Source organism: Varanus komodoensis, unplaced genomic scaffold (genome assembly GCF_004798865.1).
Source record: "Varanus komodoensis strain SLA01 unplaced genomic scaffold, ASM479886v1 scaffold39, whole genome shotgun sequence".
In the NCBI taxonomy this organism is placed as follows: domain Eukaryota; kingdom Metazoa; phylum Chordata; class Lepidosauria; order Squamata; family Varanidae; genus Varanus; species Varanus komodoensis.
This window is the reverse complement of record NW_025335922.1, coordinates 1981975-2008616: the sequence shown is the minus strand read 5'-3', so window position 1 is coordinate 2008616 and position 26642 is coordinate 1981975. Positions and strand designations below refer to the sequence as shown.

General features: G+C 44.2%; 1 protein-coding gene across 1 annotated transcript; it reads left to right on the top strand.

The window, feature by feature from the left end:
- The first annotated feature begins 343 nt into the window (after nucleotides 1-343).
- CSF2RB (colony stimulating factor 2 receptor subunit beta) lies at nucleotides 344-26642 on the top strand. Its single transcript, XM_044441264.1, has 15 exons — nucleotides 344-548; nucleotides 1638-1802; nucleotides 2662-2842; nucleotides 4921-5044; nucleotides 9008-9180; nucleotides 10180-10334; nucleotides 11073-11244; nucleotides 12998-13139; nucleotides 13236-13399; nucleotides 15660-15802; nucleotides 16384-16546; nucleotides 17836-17926; nucleotides 19257-19326; nucleotides 22983-23071; nucleotides 25152-26642. The coding sequence occupies exons 3-15, from the start codon at nucleotides 2782-2784 to the stop codon at nucleotides 26230-26232; spliced, it is 2628 nt and encodes an 875-aa protein (XP_044297199.1). The 5' UTR covers nucleotides 344-548; nucleotides 1638-1802; nucleotides 2662-2781; the 3' UTR covers nucleotides 26233-26642.

Here is a 26642-nt window from a genome sequence, read left to right as displayed (position 1 = left end):
TTGCTGTAACAGAATCCATTTTTGTAGTCCCTTCCGGGGCCTACCTACATGCGCCATGTATTTCCTCTATGTCTGAATAAACTGCAATGCTCTTTTGACTGCACTCCCAGCAAACTTTCATTCACTGTTTCTTGACACAGGGAAGACATACGTCTATGCGATCTTTCGCCTTCTGTCTCCTCTTTGAGCAGGAAATTATAGGCAACAAGAGACGCAAGCATTCCCTTTTGCCAGCCTAAGACTATTTCAGTTCTCTTAGGAGGTAGGAAACAGCTCTTGTGAAATAGATGCTATCATGAAAAAGAAACTTCCTTTTTCTGAAATGAAGAAATTGAAAATAGAAACAGACAAAAGGAAACTCGAAACAGAGTCAGTGCTTGCTCCATGAAAATCCTGTCTCTTGGCTCCGAATGTCTGATTTTTATACCAGTGCTGGTATCTGGAGAATGAAGAATGAAGAACGGAGGGATTCCTGAATCACTGCTTGGCCTCAAAGGAAGTCTGAGAGGCAGAACCTTCTAGTGGTTCTAGAGGTGTCCATCACCCAGGTAAAGAAACTCATCACAGAATGGAAGGGCATTGTGGTTATTTGTTTGGGATTACCTCCAGATATTTTGGGCTTAAGATAACATAACCCTTGACTGGCCAGACTGGCTGGTGATGATGGGAATTGCAGTTTAAGACATTTGGATGTCACTACATTTCCTATTCCTGCATTAATTAATTAATTAATTAATTTAAAGCTTTTATATTCTGCCCTTCACAATGTCTTGGGCAAGAGCAGAACATACCTAAGCTGATGAGAGATCAGGTTGATGCAGGGAGGTGGAAGAGGCTTTCTTCAAGCCCTAAACTGGGAGACCCTGATCTTATCTCCTGTCAGTGATGAGAGTGATTTAAAGATGTTTAAACTGCAAGTAACCTGCTCTTTAAATGCCTCTACAATTTAAAGATATTTAAAGAGCAGGTTATTTAAAACAATAATCCAAGTAGAAAATAGAGGCCTGAATTTTAAAAATCCCCCCCTATTCTATTCTGTGGCTTACTTCTAAGTAGACAAGCCTAGAATTGAGCTGTGTGTTGCATGCTTGAAAGCTGTAACATGGGGGCTTACATCTCAGTAGATATGAATAAAATTGAACAGTGCTTTGCTTGCTTAGCAGAATAATGTCCAAACTAGTAAAAATTCCATGTGCATAAGTGTGTGGAGACTTATGGGTCCCCAGCAGACCCCAGATGGAGCCCTCAAGCCAGAAAACACTGCGCACTCCTGCCTTAAATGTATCTTGTGCTACAGGAGTTAGCCCTGTTTGTGTGATCCATCAATGGCCAACAAAGGAAAAAAGTGGCAGATCATAAGGGTAAGGTCTGCTTGCACATGAATGCACGTCCATAGGCCTCATCTGCACTAAGTGAAGTGCAGGAATGGGACATGTGCCCTTCTGGGTTTATGATGCATATCTGGGTACCAGCCTTAAGATGTGCCAGCAAGGATCTGTGATGGAATCGGAGTGTTCCTTGTATGTGGCAGGTGAGACCTCCACTGTGAGTGGCAGATCAGATGGGGTGGTGGTCCATGGACTACTATCCGCCATTGGGAGGACCATTGACTACCACTGCCATCATTTCCTTTTCAGGCAGTGTCGGCTGTGTCCCCTTTCTGCTGCAGAATGGGCCTTTCCGAGGAATGGTGGGAGAGGTGGCCCTGAAGACTGCCTGTATTGTGACAGCATCTGGCACGCTCCTTCTCCTCAAGTGGTAGAATATGGATGGGCTCGCCTGACATCTTTAAAAATGAAAACGTAAATTAAAGCAACCTCACAAACTGGGGGACTAGTTTCAGTTGGGGCTGTGGGGTTGAAATTCAGGATTCTTTGAAAAAAAGAAGAGCAGCTTTGTGCCAGGGTACTCTCCTACTTTAGCTTTATTAGCCCCAGATGCTGGACAAAATAATCACCTGGGTCCTCCCTCCTGTCCTTCTGTAGCTGCTAGGATCTTCAACAGGAGGGGGATGGAAAATGGGGTGGGTGGAATGGCTAAGTTCATTCATCATGGCGCCAGTCTACCCACGGAGCTGCTTATAAGGACAGAATGACATTAGAACAGCTGCATGAGGTGGCTCACCCGTGACATGTCTAGTTATGTTCTGAGAGTCTGTGGAATTCTGTCTGCTGGGCTTCATATAGGGAAGTTCCTTGGTGAGGAGATGTGGTGAGACTGGGAGTCTGATCTAATGCAATGGAGTTTTCTCTCGAGTCTCGATAAAAATGAAAGTTCTTTGTCTGTTTGAAGAGACCCCAGAGCCGTTCTCTCTGGAGGGAGCAGCAACCGGGACAGAGAGTCTGGCTTTCAGTGCCAGCTTCAGGATTTTGCAGGCCCTTGGGCGAGGCACCCGCAGTGTGGCTCCTGTCCCAGTGAGCCTTCTTCTCACCATAGTCAGTGGTTGCTATTGCTCTGCTCCTCATCTTCCTTCTGATCATCGCCACTCTGACAGCAGCCAGAGAACATGTTGATAGAGGGCAACTAGAGCACCTTTTCTCACCACCACAGTTGTGTGTGTCAGAGTGAGAGGCAGGTGAACAGGCAAGATGATGAGGAGCAACTCCGAGAAGGGGTTTGATTGCCATTTTTTATTATGAATACTGTTATTCCAATGTTCAGCAGGTGCCTCAGAAACAGTTGCTAATTTTACAAAGACACCAGGAAGGTGGACGGTCATCAGCTGCACTCAGCAGAATTAACACAAGAAATTAATCAGACAAGAAGACAGACTAGAATAACATGAAGCTCTACAGAGTTGTCCTGACCTTGAGTTGCCTTGCTTACGTCATGGAAGCTCAGCGTGAGTTTCAATTAAATGCCCCACTCTTTCTTCTTTTCTTCCTTTTCTTCCTCTCTTTCCCCTTTGCTTTACTGTGTTCTGGTGCACATGTTGCCTGGTTTCTTATCCGAATAGATTGGTCAACACACAGTTGAGCACCATTGATAAGAGCCATGTGGGTCACACCAAGAAGTAGAAATGTGGGAGGCTTTCAGAAAATGAAGTTCTATGGAATACAGTAGGCTGCAATTTGGGACAGACCAAAGAGGAGGAAAAATCCAACCATTATACTAGACAAGGGGTGATTGCAATAATCAGTCAGTTTTTCTGTCAAATACAATTCTGGAGAGGCTCTTAAGGACTGTATTCCCGTGGAGAGCTGGAAGAAAGGGTAAAAAAGGACAGATCCAAAATAGCAAAAATACCCACATAGTTTCACTGAAAGTTCTTAAATTTAGTAACTTAGGAAGGCATTTTAGCTTTTTAGGATGGAAAAAGTCCCTGTGATCATTTGGAAAGCCCCAAGCTATACGTGGTCAGCAGGAATGCAGTTTGGCTATCTGGGAACCCTGGAGAGCTGGACTGAGACCCCAAAACAGCCGGATTTGAACCATGGACCCAAGGCACTGAAGTAACCCAGGGAAGATTTGGCCTGTACCCATCTGGTGGCCTGAAATGCACCTTTTACTGTTCCCTATGTATGCAGGTGGCTGGCATTTGCTCCAAAGTGGAAATATAAAACACTGTACTTTGAAATAAGGCAGAGCGTTTGATGCACATGGAAATGCACTCCATCTGTTCCCTGAAGGGACCTGCCATAGGCAAGTGCTCACTCTACCCCCACTGTGTCTGGGATAAGCCCTGATCATACAACACTGCCCATGCACTGGCCCTGTAGAGCAGAGTAGGGTAAGTAGGAGTAAGCCCCCTGTCCCTGACCCAGCCGTCACATGCTCAGGCACTTCCCTGAGCAGATCTGATGTGCATGCAACTTACATGTGTGCAGGATCTGTACAATGGATCAGGAACCCTGGTTCTCAGCTGGGCAGAGAGCCTCTGTGCATACTCTTGCCGTTGTACATATGGAGGTTCTATTCAAAGATTCCTCTGAATACTTGGCGGCTGGAAGCTTGGAAATCATGTTTCCTATGAAAGCATGATGGCCCTGGATGACCATGTGGTCATCTCACAGTCCCACTCTTCTCCTCCCACAAAGCTCAGAGATTGGAGATGCTGCTAAGGTGTGTCCCAGGGATAGAAGGTGGATTGGTTGGTCACTCAGCTGCACATTTTCCCCAGTCCCCTGCAGCATTTAGAGAAACAAAGTCAAAAGACACCACCTGGACACTTAAAATGTGTGAGTATGGGTTGTATAGGAAACATGGATTGGGAGCAAAGTCTTGTTCTGGAGAAGCCCTGATCCTTTTGGTTCTGAAGGCCTATTTTGCCTCTTCCCCAACAGAACTAGACTGAAGTGACCTGATTTTGTTTGGCTTTGGACTTGGTGTATATCCACAAAATAAACCATGTGAAAGGGAGAAATTTAAACCATTACCCTAAACACTAGAAAGTATGTCTCACTGAAAACACAGAGTTTGCTTCTGAATAAAGATGCATGGGATTGTATCCTAAGCCTATAACCTCATGAATACTGACTTGGGAATAAGCCACAATGAACTTAGCAATGCTTTCTTCCTGCTGAACTTATGCTCAGATGGGCTACTGGTATCTTGGTGGACAGGGAGTTAACCTGAAGATAATGGGATAGTGAATAGTCATATTTTTCAGCCTTGAGTTCACAGTCATGATGATGGGCTGTCCAAGGCAGGACAGTTGGAACGGCCGTCATTCCTAGGGTAGCTGTAAGTCAGAGATGACTTGACTGCACAGAACAACCATGCCTGGAGAAAATGCCCCCACACACTTCGCTCCTGCCACCTCAAAACTGTGACTGTCAGAAAGAGGAAAATTGGTATTCCTTCATTTCATGAACGACAAGCAAGGGATTCACTGGTCATTTACTCCCGACTTATCCCTTGTTCGTTCTTCCCTGACAAGGTGCTGTTCACATCCTCAGAGGCATCTCCTTTCCTTTTCAGAGAGCCAACTGATGCAAAGCCTCCGCTGCTCCACAGACTACCAGTCCTACACCTCCTGCACATGGCAGGAAGAACAGGAGGCCCGGGACATGGTCAAGATGAGCCTTTTCCACACGGACAACCTGTGAGTGCTTAGGGCTGAGCCAGGGTCGAGTAATGTGGACGCTTGCTGGACAGGGCAGGCCTGAGACACTCCCTAAACTTGCTCCCAGAGAACGGGCTTCTCCCGTAGGGCTACTCAAGGTGCTTCTGCTGGCTAGCGATTTGGGCTCATATTTTAAGGTGAACTTATGCAAGTTTGTGCTTTTGGACTCATATGCAAATGAAAAAGCAGTTATCCTCTGAAAATGACACTTTTCTGAATGTTGCTGTGGAGTTCTCAAACAAAGGAAATGTATAACATTCATATGTTAGGAAAAAACATGCACAGCAATGCTTATATTAGAGTAAATAGCATTTAAGATTCAATTAGCAAGGAAACCTGCTTGTAAAAATGAATATATTGAACGAAATGCAAGCAAAAATGTATGTGGAAGGAGAAATGCACACAAAAATGCCACTGAATTTTTACACAGACTGTAAAAAGAAAATGCCAAATTCAGGTAGAAACAGGGAAAATCTGATTTAAGATTGGGGAGATGGGAAGAGGAAAGAAACTGTAACTGAGAGATTCCTTCATCCCTACTGTTAATGTTGCAGTAATGCTACTCAAGATCCCTGTCCCTGCATGAGGAAAGCGAGTGGAATTAAACAGAAGCCCCCAAGATGCTGCCTCCTGTGCAGGGCATACCCGCACCACAAGCTTATGTATCCATTCTGTACCAGTTTCACTGTCTTCAGTTTGGCTTCAGTCTGATGATTATAACTTGATGGGAGAGCAGATAATGCTGTGTTGCTGTTTCCACCCTGTTTAGCAGCTTTCACACAACTACACTGTGGTTGATTGCATGATGAGTTATCGATAGCTTAATGGAAGAGTGTGTGCCTTGCCTACCAGAGGTTCTAGGCTCTAGGCTCAGTTCCTAATTTCTGCAATTAAAAAGGAGCATGTGGTATGTGAAGGCCTGCCTGAGATACTGGGGAGGTGTTGCTAGTCAGAAGAGATACTGCTGGGCTTGGGGAATAAATATTGTTTTTAAGGTATTAGGTAAGTTCCCCTGACATGACTATGAGATGCAGTGCAGAGATGCCATCAGGCTTCTGTTCTCTGTTTCTCACTGGGACTGTAGAAAAACAGCTAAAAAGAGAGGGAGTGGGGGAAATCCCTCCCTGGAAGAAAGATGAAAGAAGGATTTCCCCTCCAGTGCATCTTCACACAGACCTGCTGAACATGAATCTGTTGTAGTTTGGGATGGAAGAATCTATCAGCTTTGCCTTCTCCAAGACTGAATTGTATAAATCTCAAGTTCTTTCTATCCTGTTTTTGAAGATATCTGAACCATGTGCTAGATCCTTATCAGCAAAGAGCTAAAATGAAGTTTCACCCATCTGTTCTGTCCAAAGTCAGTAGTTAGAGCTGTTCCTAGCATGGAGAGGACCTTGATGGCCTGACCTGCCACCTAGCTGTGAAAGATGAAAGGCCTGTCAGAGGGGAGGGAGAGAGAGAGAGATGATCCAGCACCAAAACCAAGGATGAATGTACAGGGATTCAAATCCGGACTGTTAGGAACTAAGCCCTCAAAGCCCTCAGCAGGAAAGGATGAATCTGTCAGTTTGGGTTTCTCCCACATTTTATTTTTCTTTAATCTTAAGTTAGTTCCATTTCATTTATATGGAAATTAGAGAAAGCTGATAAATTCTTATAAAAAACCAAAGCAAACAAAATTCCTACCTATCCCAAGTTGTTATTGGACATATGTATGATCAGTAAATAAATGCATAGAGTGCTGGGAAGTGGGATCAACAGAAAGCCCATGTGCATACAAGGAAGCCAGTGTGGTGTAGTGCATGCACATGGGACTGGGACTCAGGAGGTCTGGGTTCGAGTCCCCGCTCAGCGATGGAATCAACTGGGTGACTTTAGGCCAGTCACAGACTCGCAGCCCAACCTAACTTGCAAGGTTGTTGTTGTGGGGATAAGATTGAGAAGAGGAGAAGGAGACACCCTGAGTTCTTTGTAAGGAAAAAGGTGGGATATCAAATGAATGAATGAATAAATAAATAGCTTTCCCTGTAGGTTTGGAAGCCCTGGTATATAGCATAGCCTGGATCAGGGAAGGAAGTCCTATACATGCACAGCTGTGTGTGTTCCGGCTGTATTCTAGTTGTGTAGTGGATGCATATAATGAGAATGCATGCAATCATGTCACCTCTTGCACACACGAATACTGGTGATGCATGAGAAAAAGGGACAAGTTTGCTAGCAATCTTCTTGCTCTCCTCCAGAAGATGATCTTGTAGTGTTTCGTTCTGCCTTCCTCTTGCATGTTCCTTTGAAAGAGGAACTGCATGTGGGCTCAACAGGAAGCAAGGAAAAATGGTGGTGATGGTGGAAAAGGAGGAAGTGCCATGATCAAGAAAAGACTGAGACTGAGATGTGGCGATAACCCTCCAGCGCACTAGCCTGAACTCACTTTCCCCGTTTTTGTGATCTTCCCCTTTTCTGAAATTATACAAACAAACAAACATAGATACATATGCTCTCTGTTCAGGCACAATGCGCAGAGTGCTTCTGGCTCACCATTACGCCTGTGTTCACAATGCCTCTCAGCTGATCTTTTCCTCCATCTTGTGCCTTCCAAGCAAAGCATACCCGAGTGCAGTTATTCCGTACAGCAGCCACCCCCAAGCTGGCACTCTTTAGACATGTTCGAGGTCAATGCTCAGAATTCCCCAGAAAGCTATGCTGACTGGAGGATTCTGGGATTTGTAGTCCAACACATCAGGACTACACCAGCTTGGGGAAGGCTAATCCATATATTTTCTCTTCCTCCAAGTATCTAATCCATCATATTAGTTTCTGCAGGTTCCATTTAGGTGTGATAGCAAGATAATATACTTTAATAACTACTTATATACCTTTGCTCTAATCTCCTTTGAAAACTGACTAGACTAGCAGCCAATGTGGCCATACATCTGTCTTGCCATACTCACCTGGGGATAGGATAGCAGGTGCAAATCAGTGGCACCTAACTTGCATTGAAGTTTATTAATAGGTCCATCTTTCTGTCTTGCTCTCCTTTTCTGCTTTCCTCCCTAACATAATAACCTAAAGGCTGAAAACTTGTCAGCCAGACCAGAATGGCTCGTTAATGTTTCATTCATGCAAGTTAATATAGGTGGGAAGACTCACTGCATTTGAATATGGCTCTGATTCTCTCCCTGCCACCTACTCACCTATCTACCCACCGAGAATTTTGTCTTGCCATCCAAAATGCAGGAGAAATAAAATAGCTTATTTCAACCATGGGGGAAAAATGGAATGGTCCTAGCCTCAGTCTTGCTGGAAATGATTTACATGCCAAATTTGGGGGTGATAGGATGCTATGGAAAGTATACAACAGAGTGCCAGTAAAGTTGCTTATACCCTTCATGGTGGAGTGGTCTTTGTAAACAGAGCTAAGCTGCCCTTTGGATGTGTGTAAGCTCTGATCTGGTTATGTACTCAGATTGGTTTCCATGATAACCCACAGTGAAGGGTTGTGTGTTATCATGTAATCTGAACCCAACTGTGCTAACAAGCCATGAAATATCCATGAAGAGAACCCATAGTTTGTCATTGGGTTGTGAACTGTGGTTTCACCATGGCTTGTTATCTCAGCTAGGATCAGACAGCAGAATGACCCACTTTTTAACAACAACCCCTGGTTCAACAATCCATACTCAGCCTATGTTCAATCACCAAGTATGGATTATCATGTTGTCTGAACCTAGTCACGTTCCAAAGTGATATATGATCCAGGGAGCTCTCAGAACCACTCTTTAGCTTCTAGACTGGAGCCACATCATGTATCCACCATCAGACCACCATTCCCTGGGACTTTGGCCCCAAAGTGTTATTAGATCTGTTCTGCTTTTAAGAAAGGCTTGGAACAGGCCTAGTTGTTAAAAACCTTGCTAGTTAGTAAATAAAACCATGTTCTTTCAGTGGTCGTAGGAACCTCACCAGTATGATGTGCAATTCCCAGAAAGAAGGCTCTCAGATACATTGGAATTGCCGTATAAACCAGAACATTTTCATCGTGCATTTGGAAAATACGTTTGTTTTCAAACCAGAATCAGAGCTGGAAGTCCAACTGAATGTCAGCCTCTTCGACAATTGTATGTATTTATGTCACCCAGGAATATGGCAGTGTCCCCCATGTGCTATCATCCTCTCCAGTCCAGTAAGGAAAAACCAGTCCTAGTATTTGTTGAGTCAGAGATAATTTGACATGTTGGTCATGAAGTCCCTGGCCACACTGTTGGACAGGAGGGTGAACAGTACGAAAGCAGATACCTAGTCCTGTCACAAATCCCTAATAACTGATAGTTGGACAGATTATCTTACCAGGACTGTGGAACTGTCATAGACCAGAGGTGGCCAACTTAACTTCCAGATGTTTTTTGGCCTACAACTCCCCTCCTTCCTCATCACTGGCTCTTCTCGCTAGGCCTGATGGAAGTTGTCCACCACAACATCTGGAGGACTGCAAATTACCTGCCCATGCTACAGACCAAAATTATCTTTACCCCACAACACATGTCAGGCTTAGTGCTGTACAAGATACTTTGGTGGAGAAGTGTTGGAGATGTATGTCTCCCCCTTCACCCAGCTGGGTCCTAGTGACACATATGCTAATTTGCATGGAGATTTACAAATTTAGAATTTACTATAATCTAAATAGAAATGCATTACATCTCACCATATTGAGAAATACCAATTTACCCAGTACCTGCGGTCTGGGTGCTAATTGTTGGTGGACAATCTCAAGGTGCCTGAAGGCTCTGCTTTCTTATGGCTCTTTATCCTTAAAGTGGACTTGGACCAGGCTGCCCTTCAAATAGGCAACTGTCCTTATTAAAGAAGGATGCATGGCTACACTAGCCAGATGCCCAGAGCTTCTGTACTGTTCATAACAGGCAGAAAATGGAATGTTGGCAAATGCAAGTTAGGAGATAGAAAGGTATGGAAACCCATTTCTGCCAACATTTGGTTTTGCATACAATTCTCAAAGCACAACAGTGCTGCTCTCTTTAATTGCTGGCCACCACAGGCAAAGCTAGGCCTTTCCATATAAGCAGAGGTTAACTTGTGTTTTTCTTTGTTCACTCTCTCAGTCCAGCCTCCTTCACCCCAGAAACTAGGCATTCATGATACATCAGGCAAGGTTCTATTGGCATGGGAAGCAGGTGATGGAACAAGTAGAAGCCATTGGCTTGATGGGGTCTTGGACTTTCAAGTAACCTACAAAAAGGATTGGGAATACTGGAAGGTATCTATCACCATTTTGTACAGTGATGGCAACATTTTTCTTTGCATTTATTTATTTTGAATATGTATTATTATCTGCATATCCTGCCATTTCTCCTCTTGCAAGGAAGACCAGGTGGCAAATATTCTCCTCCTTCATTTTACCCTCACAACAACCCTGTGAGGTAGTTGGCCTATAAGTCAGTGACTGGCCAAAAGTCAGCCAGAGTTGGCTTAAGTAGAATGGAATTCTGGTTTAAAAAACTCCTCTGATTCTGCCAATGAGCTGACAGCTGAATGAAATAGACATGACAAAACCCAGGTGGAGTAGATTTGGTAAAATCAGTACATCTGTACAGATTCAGTCCCTGGTACCTCTGGGTAGTGCTGGGAAAGACTCTGCCTGATGTCTTGGGGAGCCCCTGCCAGTCAGTACAGACTAGTCTTTCTCAGTCTCATGTCCTTCAGCTCCCAGCATTCCTGAACATTGGTCATGCTGGCAGGGACTGGTGGAAGCTGAGATCCAAATTATGTAGAGGGCACGCAACCAAGGAAGGCTGGTGTAGACAGTGCTGAGCTAAATGGACCATCCCACTTGGTATAAGGCAATGTCCCATGTTCCTTTACAATTACTGCACAACAGACAGAAAAATAAATAATTGTCATCTAAGAACAGGTTTCTGCTTTGGGTGGCTATGGAAATGTTTTCATTATTTCCTGTGTTTCCCTCTCCATGCCCACTATTTCCCTCTGTCGACAGAATTCTTCCTTCCTGTGGGTCTCAAATGCCACCAGTTGCTTTCTTCCCCATGAGAAACTTGATCCTGGCAGCACCTACGTCGCTCGTGTCCGAAGCAAACTGCGGCAAGGCAGCCGTCTTGTTGGCCAGTACAGTGACTGGAGCTCTGAAGTTACTTGGAAAACACCAAAAGGTAATTCTGCAAAGTCCTAGCTGTTTGTTTGAAATCAAACTGACAGAAGTGAGGGAAATCCTGGAGTACAGGTGTCAGTTTTGTTTTGGCTTGGTTTCTAAGTTTTCCAGTTGTACATTTGGTTCATTCCAAACCTTGCATGTGAATATTCATGCACATTTTGTGCACATTTCCCCCAAACACATGCCTACAAAACTGAGTGTACTAGATGAATATTTGCAAAAATGCTTTGGAACACTTCTATGACCTTTTAAAACCAAAATTTCAAAATTTGGGATGAACTGAATTCAAAACTGGAGACATCCCCTAAGTTCCAGACAAGCTGAACTTAAAAGTGGAAAAATGGGAAGCTGAGAGAAGCAGAAACAAAGAGATCCATCCATTCGCACCCACACCTTGCTTCTGTGTTAGCACGCCATGAAACTTTATCAAGACTGAAATCATCCTAGAATGAGGGCTGGGCAGGATTGTGAGAAGGAAACAGGTTGTTGTTTGCATGTAAAACCTTCAGGGGAAGGAACTGATGTCACAACATGCAATAAGCTTTGACACAAACATATTTTGACACATGCCCTAACCCTAACCCTCAGAAAGTGGTTTAAGGGCGCAGTCTTATCATCCTCCCCCTAGATGCATGTAAGCCTTCTAACTCAGAGGCTTACAGTACATCCAGGGTCCAAAGGTGAGGTGTGCTTGTGGCATCTCTGCTACCACTGGACCTCTCCTGGTGCCTTTTTATCTAGGCAATCATTTCCAGCAATTTAGGTAAAGTGCTGGGGAGGGGAGTAAAAGAGGGTAGGGTACCAGTAGGAACTGGGTAGGTATAAAGCTTCAGGTAAACAGGTTACAGTCAGAGAACCTTGGGGCAGGGACTTAGCAGAATCCTAAGCCCCCCCCCTCCCCAGTTGATGCTTGGAGGTCATAGGATTGCCCCATAAGTATGTTTGCTGTTCCATGTCTCATTTTATTTATTTATTTAGAAAATGTGTAGGCCGTCCATCGCTGTTGTCTCTGGACTGCTTACAACAGACAGCTTTTACCCCGTTTCTTTTACAAAAACATCAACTCGATGCCAAAGTGGGGAGGTTAGCAAAGCAACAGCCAAAGTGACTGAAGTCCTTCTCCCATTTGGAAAGGCTGGATATAGGCACTTCACGGGGCAACAGAATTGGCTTTTTACTCACTCAAGTGCCTCGGGCAGACAGACAGAAGAAGCAGAAATGGTGGATGTTAAAGAACTTGCAAATATTTATTGAAAAAATATACTACATGAATATGTAATCTTATTAACCAAGTCAATTAACACAACAACCCCACCATCACCTTTCTGTTTTAACCTGATGTGTTAAGGACCAGGAAAATACAGTTTTAGGGGCCTTAACCTTAACAGTTGTATTCCTTAGCCAATAAACATATGAATCTGTGAATAAATTCTCAGACTGGAAATAGCAGGGGCATGCCTTACCTTTGTGCTGTTCCCATGAGTGGTGCATGAAGGAGCCAAGCAACTCAGTAGCCACTCGCTGACTTTGGAGGTGCTGGCATCACCTGCAGGGCCAATCTCAACTTCTGTCATGGACTTTGTTGTGTCCATTGGCTTCGTCTTCTTCAGCTGCTAGTCTGACACTTGATAGATCTTCTCCAGTTGCAGCAGCACTCATTTTCAAATCCGCCTCATCCTTTCTCTCTGGGTTTCCTTTTGTCGAACTCTCATGGCTCCAAGCAAGGCTGATTTCTGATTTCTCTTTATTAGATGGTAAAGTTGAAGCTCAGCCCAAGAACCTCCAGTGTCATTTTAATGGCATTGATCAACTAAAATGCAGCTGGGAGACAAGGAAAGAGGTCACCAGCTCTCTCTTGTTTACACTCTTTTACAAGGAAAATCCAGGATCAGTGTAAGTAATCTTCTTTCGAGTAAGACATCTCCAACCTGTTTGCCCTGTTTCTGTTTTATTTAACTTTTCTCTGTGGTTGCATTGATTAATCCTCAGGGAGAAGGAATGTGCCCCAGTCCATACAGAGAATGTGTCTGTCACCCCTCATTACATATTGCAAAGCTGTAAGATCCACATCACCAACCCCAACAGGCAAAGCCAATACCAAGTAACCGTACGGCCAAAAGAAGAGAAAAAAGTGATGGAAGCTAAAAAGCACAGTAAGTAACCCTTAGAAAGCTACATGTCTTGATTCACAGGGGCATATGAACGCATTCAAACTCTTGACTGAATGTCTTTCCTAGCTTATTCCACTAGTGTGCTAATGTACCAAAGAAACTAATGTTAAGGTAAGACAGATAACAGGGCTGCACCCAACAGAGGCTCAACTAAAAGGCAGATGAAACAGATTTCCAAGAATCTGCAGTCACACAGGGCAGCAATGGATGAAGCTAAACAGTTTGGATCTGGTCAGTCAATGGAAGAGCTGAAGCGCACTTTACACCTGCTGCTTTGAATCACACGGTGGAAGGAAGGTGGGACTTAATTTTATTTAAGAAAATTCTTACCCACTTTTCATTGTAAAATAATCCTAAGGTGGTATAAAGACAATAAAATGCAGTAAAACAGCACAACTTTTAAAAAAAGTTTAATCAGGCAAAGATAAACAATGGCAGATGAATAACAATTTATACCACACAGCAAAGAGGAAAATTTGATCTAAAGCCTGAGTAAGCAGCAAGGTCTTTGGTTGATGACTGAAGCTTTTGTGATTTAGCAGAACCTGTAGTATAATAAATTATGTTTATTAGTGCAATAAAATGAATAAGCTGCCACCTGGGCATTTACCCTGATGAAAGAAGCTGTTGTGAGCTGTGCTTCTCCCTCCCAGTAGCAAGTCTCAGCACTGCTTTGCCAAATGTCTTTATTTTACACGCAAATCTCTGAGCATACACAAAGCGAAAAGTTGAACCCTCTCTGGCATTCTTTGCCCAAAGCTTTCCTTAGGAATCTTTTTGCATCTGGAACCAGGCATGCCTGCAGGCCACCCTATGACTGTGAAGGTGGACTATCAGGTCCAACTTCTCAGGAGGCTGGAGTTCCCCATCCGATAGACTCCCCATCTCTAAATCCCCTCCCTCAAGATGCTGTTGCTCTTTCCCATTCCCATGGGTGGGTTGACTGGGCCCCACTGCTGCCCTTGACCTAATCTCTCCCATAGCAGGCACAAGCAGGGATGCAGGGCCTTGCTCTGTGGCTGGACCCAGGTTCAGTGCAACCATCATCACATTCTCAGTCTGAGCTGTAGTCCTGCCCAAACAGGCAATCTCCCCTGTACAAATCTCATCCTTGGATTCTGAGCTGTCAGTCCCAGCAAAAGAGTTAGCCTCTCATGCACACCCCTGCTGTTTGCCAGAGTGCATGCACCCAAGAAAAGCGCACGAGTCCTGGCTCAGAGGATGCTTCTGGCAGAGCCCCTTTGCCATATGGAGTCACCGGGGGATCTGTGGCACACACTTATGTTGCTTGGGCTTACTCTAACACTACCATGATAAGTTTACTTGCTCTTCGAAGGAGTCACTGTTCATAGCCTCTTGCACCAAAGATGCTGCAGTCCAGCATCAGACAGGAACGAGCAAAAAGCCCTATTCTGGTTTTCTCTTCATTTAGGAGCTGTACAGGTGAGAAGCAAGAGTGGAAATGAGTAGACTAGTATCACTCACCCCCTGCACATCTTACCTCTTTCTGCACCTGGGAGGAAATTTCCTGCAGTGGGGGAGCCTCCTTTCTGTGTGGCAGCTCTCCTGGGAATTTCAGTGTCCTAAATATCGAAAGCCTCAGCGAGCGAGGTCTTCACCACAGAAAGTCACCCTCCCTGTGTAGGGAATGACAGCAACAGTGAAGGCGGGTAGAGCTAGTGCCTTAGCCACACTTCCCCATTCCTCTCCATGTGCATAGTAGAACTTACAGACACAAAGAACACTTGAATGGGACTGAAGGGCCACAGCCCACATTCTTTGCATGCAGAAGGTCTTAGGTTTGATCTCCAGCATCTGCAGGTGTGACAGGAAAAATTCCTACCTGAAACTCCAGAGGGCCACAGCCAGCCAGTGACTAGGGTCAGACAGCACAATAGGCCACACTCAAGGTTTAAGTTTGGGTTGAGTGTGGGTTGCCACACTGTGGCTGGGTTGTGAAATGTGAGTGTGTCATCTGAACCCAACCAAGATAACAAACCATGAGTAACAACCCAGAGTTCACAACTCTGTGGATTGTTCGTGGATAACAAGTCATGACTTGTTAGTGCAGCTGGTTTCAGAGTATATGACAACCCATGTTTCAAAAACAACTCTCACTTGTGGTGTGTGACCCAGTCAGTGCCAATACTATTGGGATAGAAGGACCATTGGTCTGACTCCATATAAGGTACCTGTCTGTGTTCCAGCACTTCTGTACTCTTGATGTATCCTTTGTCTTTAGTCAAGCTAGACCCACCTTATAACCTGACTGTGAAAGTGCTGAACAGCCAGGGGTACAGACTGCAGTGGGAAGCCAGGCGCAGAACCGTAAACATGGGAATGACATGGGAAATCTCATACTGGAAGACAGGAAAACCTGACAAGGTAAGCAGCACTCAACCACTTCACAGTAGGTGAATGCAGCGTATTAGGACAGCTAGTGTGGCACAGTGGTAAGAGTGTTGGACAGGCACACAGAAGTTACTTAAGTAACACAGAAGGTCTTAAGTTACAGGAAGTCAGATTCTGGCTGGACATCGGGAAAAACTTCTTGATTGTTAGGGCAGTACAGTCCAATTACCCTGGGAGGTTGTGGGGTCTCCACACTGGAGGCATTCAAGAGGCAGCTGGACAACCTTCTTTCAGAGATGCTTGCAGGGGATCCTGCACTAGCAGCTGCTTGGGCTTGATGGTCTTATAGGCCCCTTCCAACTCTACTATTCTATGATACCATGACTCAGGAGATCCAGATTCTAGTTACCCCTCAGCTATGAAGTTCACTGGGTGACTTTGGGCTGATCACCAACTCTCAGCCTAGCCAATCTCATGTTGATGTGAGGATAAAATGAGGACAAGGAGAACCTTGTAAGCTGCCTTGGTTCTTCCAAGAGGAATAAAGGAGGACATAAATGCAATATAGCAGCAGAAGCTTGTTTTCTTTCACATTTTCCTTTTTCTCTTCTCAGCCCCAATCTATCAATAATAGTGACCAGAGCTTCACTTTCTTCCCCGGGCTTCTGGAACCAAACACGCACTACACAGCAAAAGTGCGCACAAAAGTGACTCCACCTTCCTACAATGGCCCATGGAGCCAGTGGAGTCAGGAAACTGAGTGGACAACAGAAAGTGGTAAGTTGCTTTTCAAATGAGGGCACCAGCTTTCTTTTGGTCTCCAGCAGTAGTATCGTTTCTTCAGAAGGAGAAATGCTTGAAAGATTTCTGATTCTCTTTCCTCTTGTCTCAGCAGGTTTTGGGCTGCTGTGTTTAATGTTTCAGACTATTATGTAGTGAATATTAATTATTATCAAGCTAGCCCAGGATGTTTTACAGTCTCGGTGGAAACAGAAAATGGTGCCATGGTACCTGAGAGTTGTTGACATCTAAATATCCCACAAAAATCTGCCCACAGACATCCCCTTTGGCACCTGTGAGGTGCCCTTCCCTTCCTGAATTTCATAGTTTTACCTGGGCACATCACAGGCTTGCAGCAAAGTGAAGGGCTCTCTTCCAACTCCACCTGGTACAGAGCAACAGTATGTTTTGCCCATGTTGCGCTTGTGTTCTGTCTGGCCATTTCATTCTGGTATGGTGTGGTGTTTGTTAGTGTTATTGGAGCATCTCCAGCTTGCCTTCTCTAAAAAAGGCATTTTGGAGCAGAAAATTGGCATTTCAAAAGCAGGTTTTTGAGTTTTGGCGTGCAGGCTCCTCTGCCTCACACTTAGGTCATGTGGGAGCTTACTTTGCTTTCTGATGCACCAGCATGCCTCTGAGGAAAGGATGGTTTGTCGCTGGTTATGCCCACCAGGGGAGACATTTTGTGAATGGGTACCTCCTCCTCCATGACAGCCATTTTGTAAAAGCACCCATGACATGCTCCCACGCTCCAGTGTGCCCACTGGCAAAACATTCCGTAGTGAAAGAAGTTTTGGGCTTTCATGTGGTCTTGTCCCACTCTACTTCTGTGGAGAGGGTTCTGAAGGTCAAAAAAAGCACTTTGGAGTGAGTCCAGAGCCATACCAGAAGCAGGAAATTCAGTTGTTTCAGTATTCTGCATTCTTTTTGCCAGGTTCCCATTAGCAGTCCAGCTGCACAGTTTTCTGTCTTCAAAGGCACACCCTTTTAGGGTAAAATCCTGTGCATGTTTAGGCAGAAGGTTGTACATGTTGCTGGAAGCCATGTGGCTTTTTCTGTCTAAACAGTCAAGGATTGTGCACTTAGAGTGCATTGCAGTCATACCATCCAAAAGTCTTTGCTAAGCACCCACATTTTTTCTGGGCATCTTTCCTTAATAACATCTGGAGCAAAAGTCTTGCTGCTATGATTTTAATTAAAATTTTCATTTCCAGGTAAAGCTGTTCCTAACATTCCTATTACTTGATCTTTCTTCATTTTCTTTCCATGATTTCCTTCTGTTTCAGTTTTTCCTCCCTGGGTTATTCTACTGGCTGCAGCAACCTCCATCATTCTGATGATGGCAGGTACTTGGTATGGCCTGAAATATCTTTACAGGTAAGTTGGAGTTGCAAGTGGGATAGATATCTGGATAAATTTCTCCCCCTGTCTCAATGGCAGACTTAGGTTCTATAGCTACATTATACTTACCATGAACCTTTCTACATGAGGGATGTACTGTGAATTCTGATCCCTTACTCAGAGTAGTATATGGGTGCTTTGCACAGCATTGTCACCATCCAGGGCCTCTCTGATTCTTTGCAACCATTTTTACTGCTTTTTAATTTTTTGCTAGATCCAGGAAAATGTGGTATAAATAAATGAATAAATGACCCCTGTATTTAGACAATTCCATGTTGTGTAATATTATACGATATTGTGGTAGTGTAATGGAACATATAGAAAGGCAAAGAAAGAAACCTGTGGAGAAAAAAATCCCTGATTTCCTGCCCCTTCCAAAACTGAGAAGAGCAAAATGAAACCATTCATTAAGTTCCACTTACGATGATGAGCCTGAGTGGAGACAATTCAGGGGAAGGAAGAGACAGATGGAGCTGTTCTCCCAGCTGAGCTGATGAAATGGACCTTGCTCCCTCATCTTCTCTGGGCGCTGCTAGATAGACTGGAGGGTTCTAGAACCTCAATTCTACAGGCCAGAATGTCATAACTCCCCATTCTGCAACTGGTTTGCCACAATTTCTTCCTGATGACTCTGATTATCTTGGCCTGCCCCTAGTCCCCTTCCAAGCCCATCTATAGGATTATGGCCAGGATCTAACCCAAAGGAGTTTCCTAAGAAAAGAAGCACGGAAGCCAAAGGCGAAAGAAGCTGCTAGTCATATCTCAGAGGCAGAGCATGAATGTTTGCCTGATTACTCAGCTGCTGGCAGGAAAACCTCAGATATTATTGTGCACCATTCTAAGCATCCAAAATGAGGGCCAAGTTACATGGTGGATATGATTGGAGGAAATCACCCCACAAAACCTCACTGGGCAACCACTGGTCACTGTATTGTGTGATGAGTCTCCACACCAGTTTCAGCTCCTGCTAGAACCATTTAGCAGTATTGTGGAGAGTCCTAATGGGATGGAGGTGTTTAAGTGATGATTAACCAGATGTCATTGGATTACAGCTCCCATTATCCCAGGCACAGAGGGTGTTGGCTGAGGTTGATGGGAGTTGCCATCTGACAACACCCAGAGCACTTGATAGGGGAAGGCTGCTCCTTATATAAGAGGCAACTTCCTGTTGGAATCATTTCCACACAGTTTGCATGGCTTTGTCCAAGCAGGGATGGACTCTTGCTACTGACAGGACAGAGGGACAGAGGGAGGAATTCCACTTGGCCTGGTTGTATTAAAGTTGCTCTTATGTTTGTCATGGCAGCAAGAAAACAAAATGGGAAGCAACCATCCCAAGTCCTCCAAGGACATTTCTACACGCGGGGTTTTTTCAGGTAAGAGAGAGTTCCTTCAGACTGGACTTTGCATCTTTGAATCTGTCTGGCACACCTGACTGGGGTCCCTTGTTTGAAGAGGCGGCTTTGGATATTTTCCTTGTACAACAGTTACATTCAAGGGGAAGCAGCCCAGAATAAGTGAGTTCTGAAGCCTTCCTTAAAAATGATCCGGGTTAATGTTTTATGCATCTCAGTGAGCAAGGAGCTCCAGACACTGATGGTCACTTCTGAAAAAGTCCTGCCAGTCAGATGGATCTTTTAGGGACACCTCGAAGCAGGACAACTATATACAATTTCTGTATCCAGGTCATGGTGCCTGGATAGGTTTGTATGGGTGCTAGTGACTTTTCATATCAATTGGTTCCAAACTATTTGGAACTCACCTATAAGGCTGATCCATCCTGTTTTGGCAGGAACCTGTAATCTGTATTTAAATACCAATTTTAAAATGTGCCTTCTTTCAAACTAGGCATTATTGAGCATATTTTGGTGTTTTTTGATCTTAGAACTGCACCATAGCATTCCCAAAATGCAAAAGCTGACAGACATGTAGCTTTGAGGTGCCTGCACATATGTTTCATATGCAAATCCTATCAGCCAGATTCCTCAAGGATCCTGACTGTTGGCTGGTTATAGCTTTTCACTGCAGTTGTCAGATACCAGCTATCTTCTTGTCTTCCAAGAGGTATTTCTTGCTCTAGATCAGAGCATCTGATAAAATGGGAGGTCTCACTTTCCCTTTCAGTGTGTTCTCCTCAGCTATAAAGCATGAGGAGAACCTCCGCATCTTTCAGTCATAGTTTTTCTTCCATTTATAGCACATCCTTGCTTCTATGAGCTCACTTGGCATGCTTTGCTCTCCCCACTCCTTCCCCCCTCCTCACAACAATGCTATGAGGTAGATTAAGTTAAGAACTGGGGACTGGCCCCAGATGACCCACTGAGTTTCATGGATAGGTGGCGATTTGAAGCAGGCCAAGAAGCCAGAAGGCCCCAAGTGGTCCAAATGCCTGCACTTTCTAACTTGGTCTTTCCAAGCTTGGGCCCCCACATGTTGTTGACCTATCATTCCTATTGTTTGTAGTCATCATAGCCAATTGTCAATGCTGACGGGAGTTGTAGTCTGACTATATTTGCAGACCCAAGTTTGGCAAATGTTTCAAGTGAAAAAGGGGCCCATGTGTGATGCATGAACAGGAAACCTTTTCTGTACATGGAGCGCCACCAGCCCATCCCCAGAAGAATTGCATGAAGTGCTTAAGGGACACAGAGGTCCCACATGGGGACCCTGAGAAAGGCACTGGCATTGCAGGACTGAGGACAACTTTTGCCACTGGGAGGACCTGGGTCTTCATGCCAGTGGGGGAAGAGGCATTTTTCCTGGAACCCTTCATGCCATGGCTGGGGAACTTATGCCCCTCTGGATGTTGTTGGACTCCCAGCAGTAATAAGAATAATACTGTATCCCAAACAAATTGTGGTACAATATATAAAGTAAAAATAGTAAAAGCTAAATGCTGTGATATTACAAAATTGGGACATGAATAAGAAAATATATATATTTTTAAAAGCTGGAAAAAATATGAATGAGCCAAACACATTTTGACTTTTCATCATTGTCTCTGGCCAGAGCTAGCCAGTACTATGGACTTAGCTCTAATTTTTAAAAATCCTTGGATGAACACATGTGCATTGATATATCTTTGGCAGACATTCATCCTAGATCCATTGGCAATTAGCAAACATAAATAAAGGTATTTTTTTGCCATGTAGACATTGCCCCATCTTCAAATTATTGCAAATCTTACCTTTCAGAGAGTTTTAAAAATATGTTCAGTAGTATACAAATCTCTGTGGGCACTAGGCTCACTTATCCCAAAATGCAGCATTCTCAGACTCTGAATCTGAACTGGGAAAAAAGGCAGGGTCAGAACGCTTGGCTGAAATTCCAAAGCCAACAGATCAGAGATAAGCCAATGGGCTGCTGAAAAGTGGGCCACCTCTAGTTCAGAAGGAAACACTTTTAAATAGGTAGGGCCCGAGCAGGAGGGATGCAACATAATCAGTTTGACGTGGGGTCAAGAGAGCAGACCGACTGAGTAGCATCTTGTGTTCCCGCTGTCTGAATGACAAGCAGTGGGAACCTCCCTGAGGGTGGCACTAATTCCATTTGGTGGGGAAGAGATGAAGAATTCAGTTTAGAATTTAATTCTTGGCATGAGCTGCAATCTCCTTAATTAGCTGGCTTCCTAGCCTGGCAGATGTGTTTTGCAAATGACCTCTGGAATACTTTTATATCACAAAGCTAGTCTGGCTGGCCTACTTTAACATAAAAAGGATGCAATTAGAAATGTCTTGTCCTGATCTGCTTGGAAGAGAAAAGAGGAGACTGCATTCCGACAAACTAGCAAAAATTAGTAAATAATAGAGTTACTAAAATAGTTAAATGGATTGCAAACACAACCATATCCTTCTCCTCTGTTAGCCTGCAGTAGTTTCAAGGCCATGTGACTGCAACTCCCATCAGCCCTAGCCAGCATGGCTAATAATTTGGGATGGTGGAAATTATTGTTCAGCATCATCTGATGGGCCACAGATTCCCCACCTGTGTGGACACATTCCCACATAGCAATGGTTAAACTCACAGTCTTCATAGCACATGGCAAGAAATCTAATCAAGAGATTTAAAACAAACAACACCAAATCAACACAGTTAACTACTTGTGTCAATATGGAAAGGTAAAAATATATTCATATATCCAAGGTTGCATCACTTTGTTACCACCTGTTTACAGTCCCTTATCATGACCTCCCTCTGCAGAGTTCCTGACACATAACCTGAAACAGCAAATACCACTAGAGAAGCAGTGGAGAACTTCAGGTTCACGGGCCTAACTGGAGTTCTTCTACTATGCCTCCATCTGCTTCCTTTCAGATCCCTCTTAATTAGTTCTTCTAAACTGAGATTTGCCCATAGCCCCAGATAATTGAGAATCAAGTAGGTATGGTGTCCTCTAAATTCTAATTTTCTCCAGATTTTGCATGTCACACTTGCCTGCAGCTGCCCTCTCTTTTCTCCATCAGTTTCACCACACCACTCAATTCTCAGCATGCTTCCACTGTACAATAGAAAAGAATAAACCTTTGTACAGATTATCCCTGGGAAACTTGGGAGGTGAAAGTAGGCCCAGACATGCTCAGCCAGAGGTAGTACAAGAGTTCATTTTTTGAGCCTCCCCCAGAGCTGGAAGCAAGGAGATGCTTCCTGCTTTCATGACTTCCAAAAAAGCCTATTCTAATTTAAAAGATAGAATGTATCTCTGGGTGAATACCCTTGCATATAGGTGCCAAGAAAACACTTGACCACCCTTGAGAAAGCAGCAACACAAGACATGCTCTGAATGAATACCAAATATTATTTGGTATTATTGTATCTATTGTGAGCCACACAGAGAGCCCAGATATGGGCTATTGTATTGGTACGCAAATCAAAATAATAATAAATATGAAAAGCATTTTGGGCTAGGCATGGAAACATGCAACACACAGGCCAACTAAATTTGAATTACACATGCTGGCACTTTTGTTCCAGCCCCAAACCCCATTCATTTAGGGGTGGCTGCCATCTGCCCATGTTTTTTTTTCCTTTTCAGGAAGTGCAGTTGCCTGATGTCTCACAGGACTTCCGTAGCCAGTGCTTTTTAGAGGACGAAGGAACTGACTATGCCAACCTATCTGAGATGTGAGTGTATATAGCTGTGACCTGCTGTTTGGTCTAGTTCAAGGCATTCTTGGAACACAGAAAGGTGTCAGAGGACAATTTGAGGCTACAGTCCTGTTTACACTCATGGTGGTTGTTGAGCTCAAGGGTTAAGTATGGGTCGAGTGTGGTTGTTGAACTGTTGCTGAAATGGGGCTTATGTTGCCTGAAACCAGCTGCACTAACAAGCCATGGATTGTTAACAGTGAATAGCCCATGAAGAGGCACCATGGTTTGTTGTTGGGTTGTGAACTGTGGTTTGTTCACAATGGTTATTATTTCAGCTGAGCTCAGACCACTTAATAACCCACTTTTCAAAAACAACTCACAGTTCAGTGACAACCCACACACAACCCCTGAATGTAGGTGATAGCTTTGTCTGTCCCCAGTCACTCAATTTGATTTTGGTACAATGGTTGCCATGCAAGCTGGAGTAATGCTTATTTCTTTTCCAAACAGAACCCGTGGGTTGTAGTTTTGCATGACACTATGAAAAATAGCTAATTAGTCACTTCTCAGCCCCCATGCAATGTAAGATTCCCAGGGTTCTGTGGGAAGTCACAGCAGTTAAACTTATATAAACCAAGAGATATTTGCAGCAACGTGGTGGGCCTTTAGCCTGAGTTGCTGAATGGGTTTCCCTATCAGTGAATTACAAGGTGGACTCTTACAAATTGCCAAGGAAGAGAATTTCGACATTCGGAGGCTTCATGCAACTACATGAATGATGCACATTAGAAACCATTGATATTATAGAAAGGCAGTGCAGGGAAGACTGTGATCAGGACACCTGCGTACCTGCTCAGTCACCTGCGTACCTCACTTTTGATGAACATTTACATTCAGGAAGTGGACATGGAAAGAATAGCCTATCCGGATCCTCTGCCCCCTTTTCAAAATAATCCTGTTGGATTAAAAATCAGCTTAACAAAGCCAGCAATCCTAACCGCACATCTCCTGCTTTGTGCATGGTTTGGAGCTAATATTCTCCACAGGGAAGCAACAAGAGGAGGAGGAGGAGGAAGAGGAAACAGATGTGAATTGAAATATGGAATGATTGTGTGTTCAGTTAAGTTACTCTCCGTTAGGTTTAATTGCAATAAGTCATCAATGGGCAAGTTTTGATCCTCCAGATATTTTGGTCAGCATCTCCCATGTGCTCCAGCCCCATCACCCAGATCATGGGGTTGCAAGCTGAAACATCTGGAAGACCACAAGCTGTTCACCACTGCAATATATGATGAAGATTAAAGGGCTGTGCCTACAGTTGATGAGATACAATGGCCAAAGATTTATGAAAGTGGTCCAGAAGTTGAGGAGAAACAGATTTGTGAAATGGCTCCCTCCTGTCACTAACTGTTTTGCTGATTTTTCAGCATGTTTATTTGGGAGGCATCCACACTGAATTCAGTGGAACTTTATTTATTTATTTATTTATTTATTTTCCGATTTATATCCTGCCTTTTTCCTACAAAGGGCTCAAGGCAGCTTACATCATTCTCCTTCTCCAGCTCATCCCCACAACAACAACCCTGTGAGGTAGGTTGGGCTGAGAGTCTGTGACTGGCCCAAAGTCACCCAGCTGGCTCCATGGCTGAGCGGGGACTAGAACCCAGATCGTCTGAGTCCCAGTCCCAGGCTCTTAACCACTGCACCACACTGGCTCTCGTATGATTTCGTATACATAGTATAGCACTGTTAATCTTTGATTTCACCTTTCTCCCTTCCCCCATGTGAAATCTAATAATTCTGTTAGGTTTTAATTTTGAAGAAATTATTTATTCCCCACCTTTCAATGAACTTGCACCGTCAGTCCATATGCTGCTCACCAACCATGTATAGCATCCCACAGGGGCCTACCTATATCCTTGCCCATGCCTGCACAGGAGTGCTAGAACAGAGGATACCATCTGACCCTCTGTCTCAAGGGAGGGTGTCTCGTATTCTAAGGTATACCCTTCAGCATGGGGACTCTCATGGTCTTGGGAGCCTATTCTTATTTCTCTCATCTCATGATCTCCCTTTACTGACAGATATTCTTCATTTGTTTTCTCTGCTGCAGTCAAATGCTGGTAGGCCACTTGGAATGTCTTCAGGTTGGATCAGGGAAAATAATACCACATCCCATTGCCTCTCAGGATATGGAGAAAACAGAACTTCCTTGTATAGCCAAAGCTAACCAATTTTTGACTCGGGCAAATATGGGAGAGCAACCTGTTTGTACTCATCATGCCCAGATCTTTGATTTTGATGGTCCATACATAAGCTGTGGATCAGAGCCCTCTCTACCTGAGGTTCAGCAGGATTTGGATGTTGCCCATCTGGATATGAAGGAGACAGCAGGGTTTCTACAATATGTGGAGCTGCCCAAATGCTTACAATTCCAGAAACTTCCTGTGGGGCATGAGAAAGGAGAAACACACTCATTCTCTTTTGTCAGTGATCAGGTGCAGGAGGAAAAGAAGCAACTACTGTCTAAAAGGCAACAAATATCTCAAAGCCAAGCGGCAAGTGGCAAATTGGAGAAAGAAGAAAACAAGCCACCAAGTCTTCCCCATACAAATAGGTCCTGCCAAACCAGGCCTCTGGACTATATTGCTGTTGAAGACCTATCCATAAGCAAAGAGAGGGATTCTTCACTTTCACTCCCTGCAGGGGCCTCGAAGGAAGGGATGCCACTTATCCGTACTAAGGCAGCAGAGTTGCCCCGACCCACTGAAGTTTTTTCAAGCTCAGGGTCATGCCAGGAGAAATCAGAGCCTGTGGTCCAAGCTACAGGCCATTCGTTGGCTGCTCCTTCAGGATCTTCCCAAGAAGCCTTTGATGACAATGTTTTGGCCCTTCCTGGTAAAGCAGAATCTGTGCCAAAGGAAAAAATTTCTCTTTCTGTAGAGGAGCCAAAGCAGGACAAGGGCTTTCTTATATTTAACCCTGATGGCAAGAAGCCAGTCTTCTTACATCAGGTGGGTGATTACTGCTTCCTCCCTGGCTCTAAGGCCATCAGGGAAGCCTCAAAGAAACCAGGGGAAACTGTGAGAAGCCAAATGCTGGAAATCAATCAAAAGCAAGCTACAGAGCCCCTCTCAGATCTGCCAAGATGGGAGAGTGTCAGCACTTCCATAAATCCCTCACCTGGCCCATGAGTTTTCCCATTTTTTTTTCTTTTACACTAGTGTCACTGGCATGAATAGAAACAAACAAACAAACAAACTGCTTGGACTGATAGACTGCAGAAATGTGCTTCACTGTGATGAACTCCTCATGTGAGGGTACAGAAATGTTAAAAGCTTTCAGCTTATGTTAACACATCACTTTCATGCCAGCATCGTCCATGCTAGACAACTGTAATTGTACACTTGGATCAGTTTACAAAGAATGGTGCCTTATAGCATGATCTTCTTCTACTATAGTCTTTACCAGTCTGGAGAAGGACCAATGTTGTCCCTGTCTTCAAAAAGGACAAAAAGGAGGATCCTGGGAACCTCACACCAGTTGGTGTGGCATCATTCCCTGGGAAAATTCTGGAGCAGATAATAAAGAAGTCAGTCTGTAA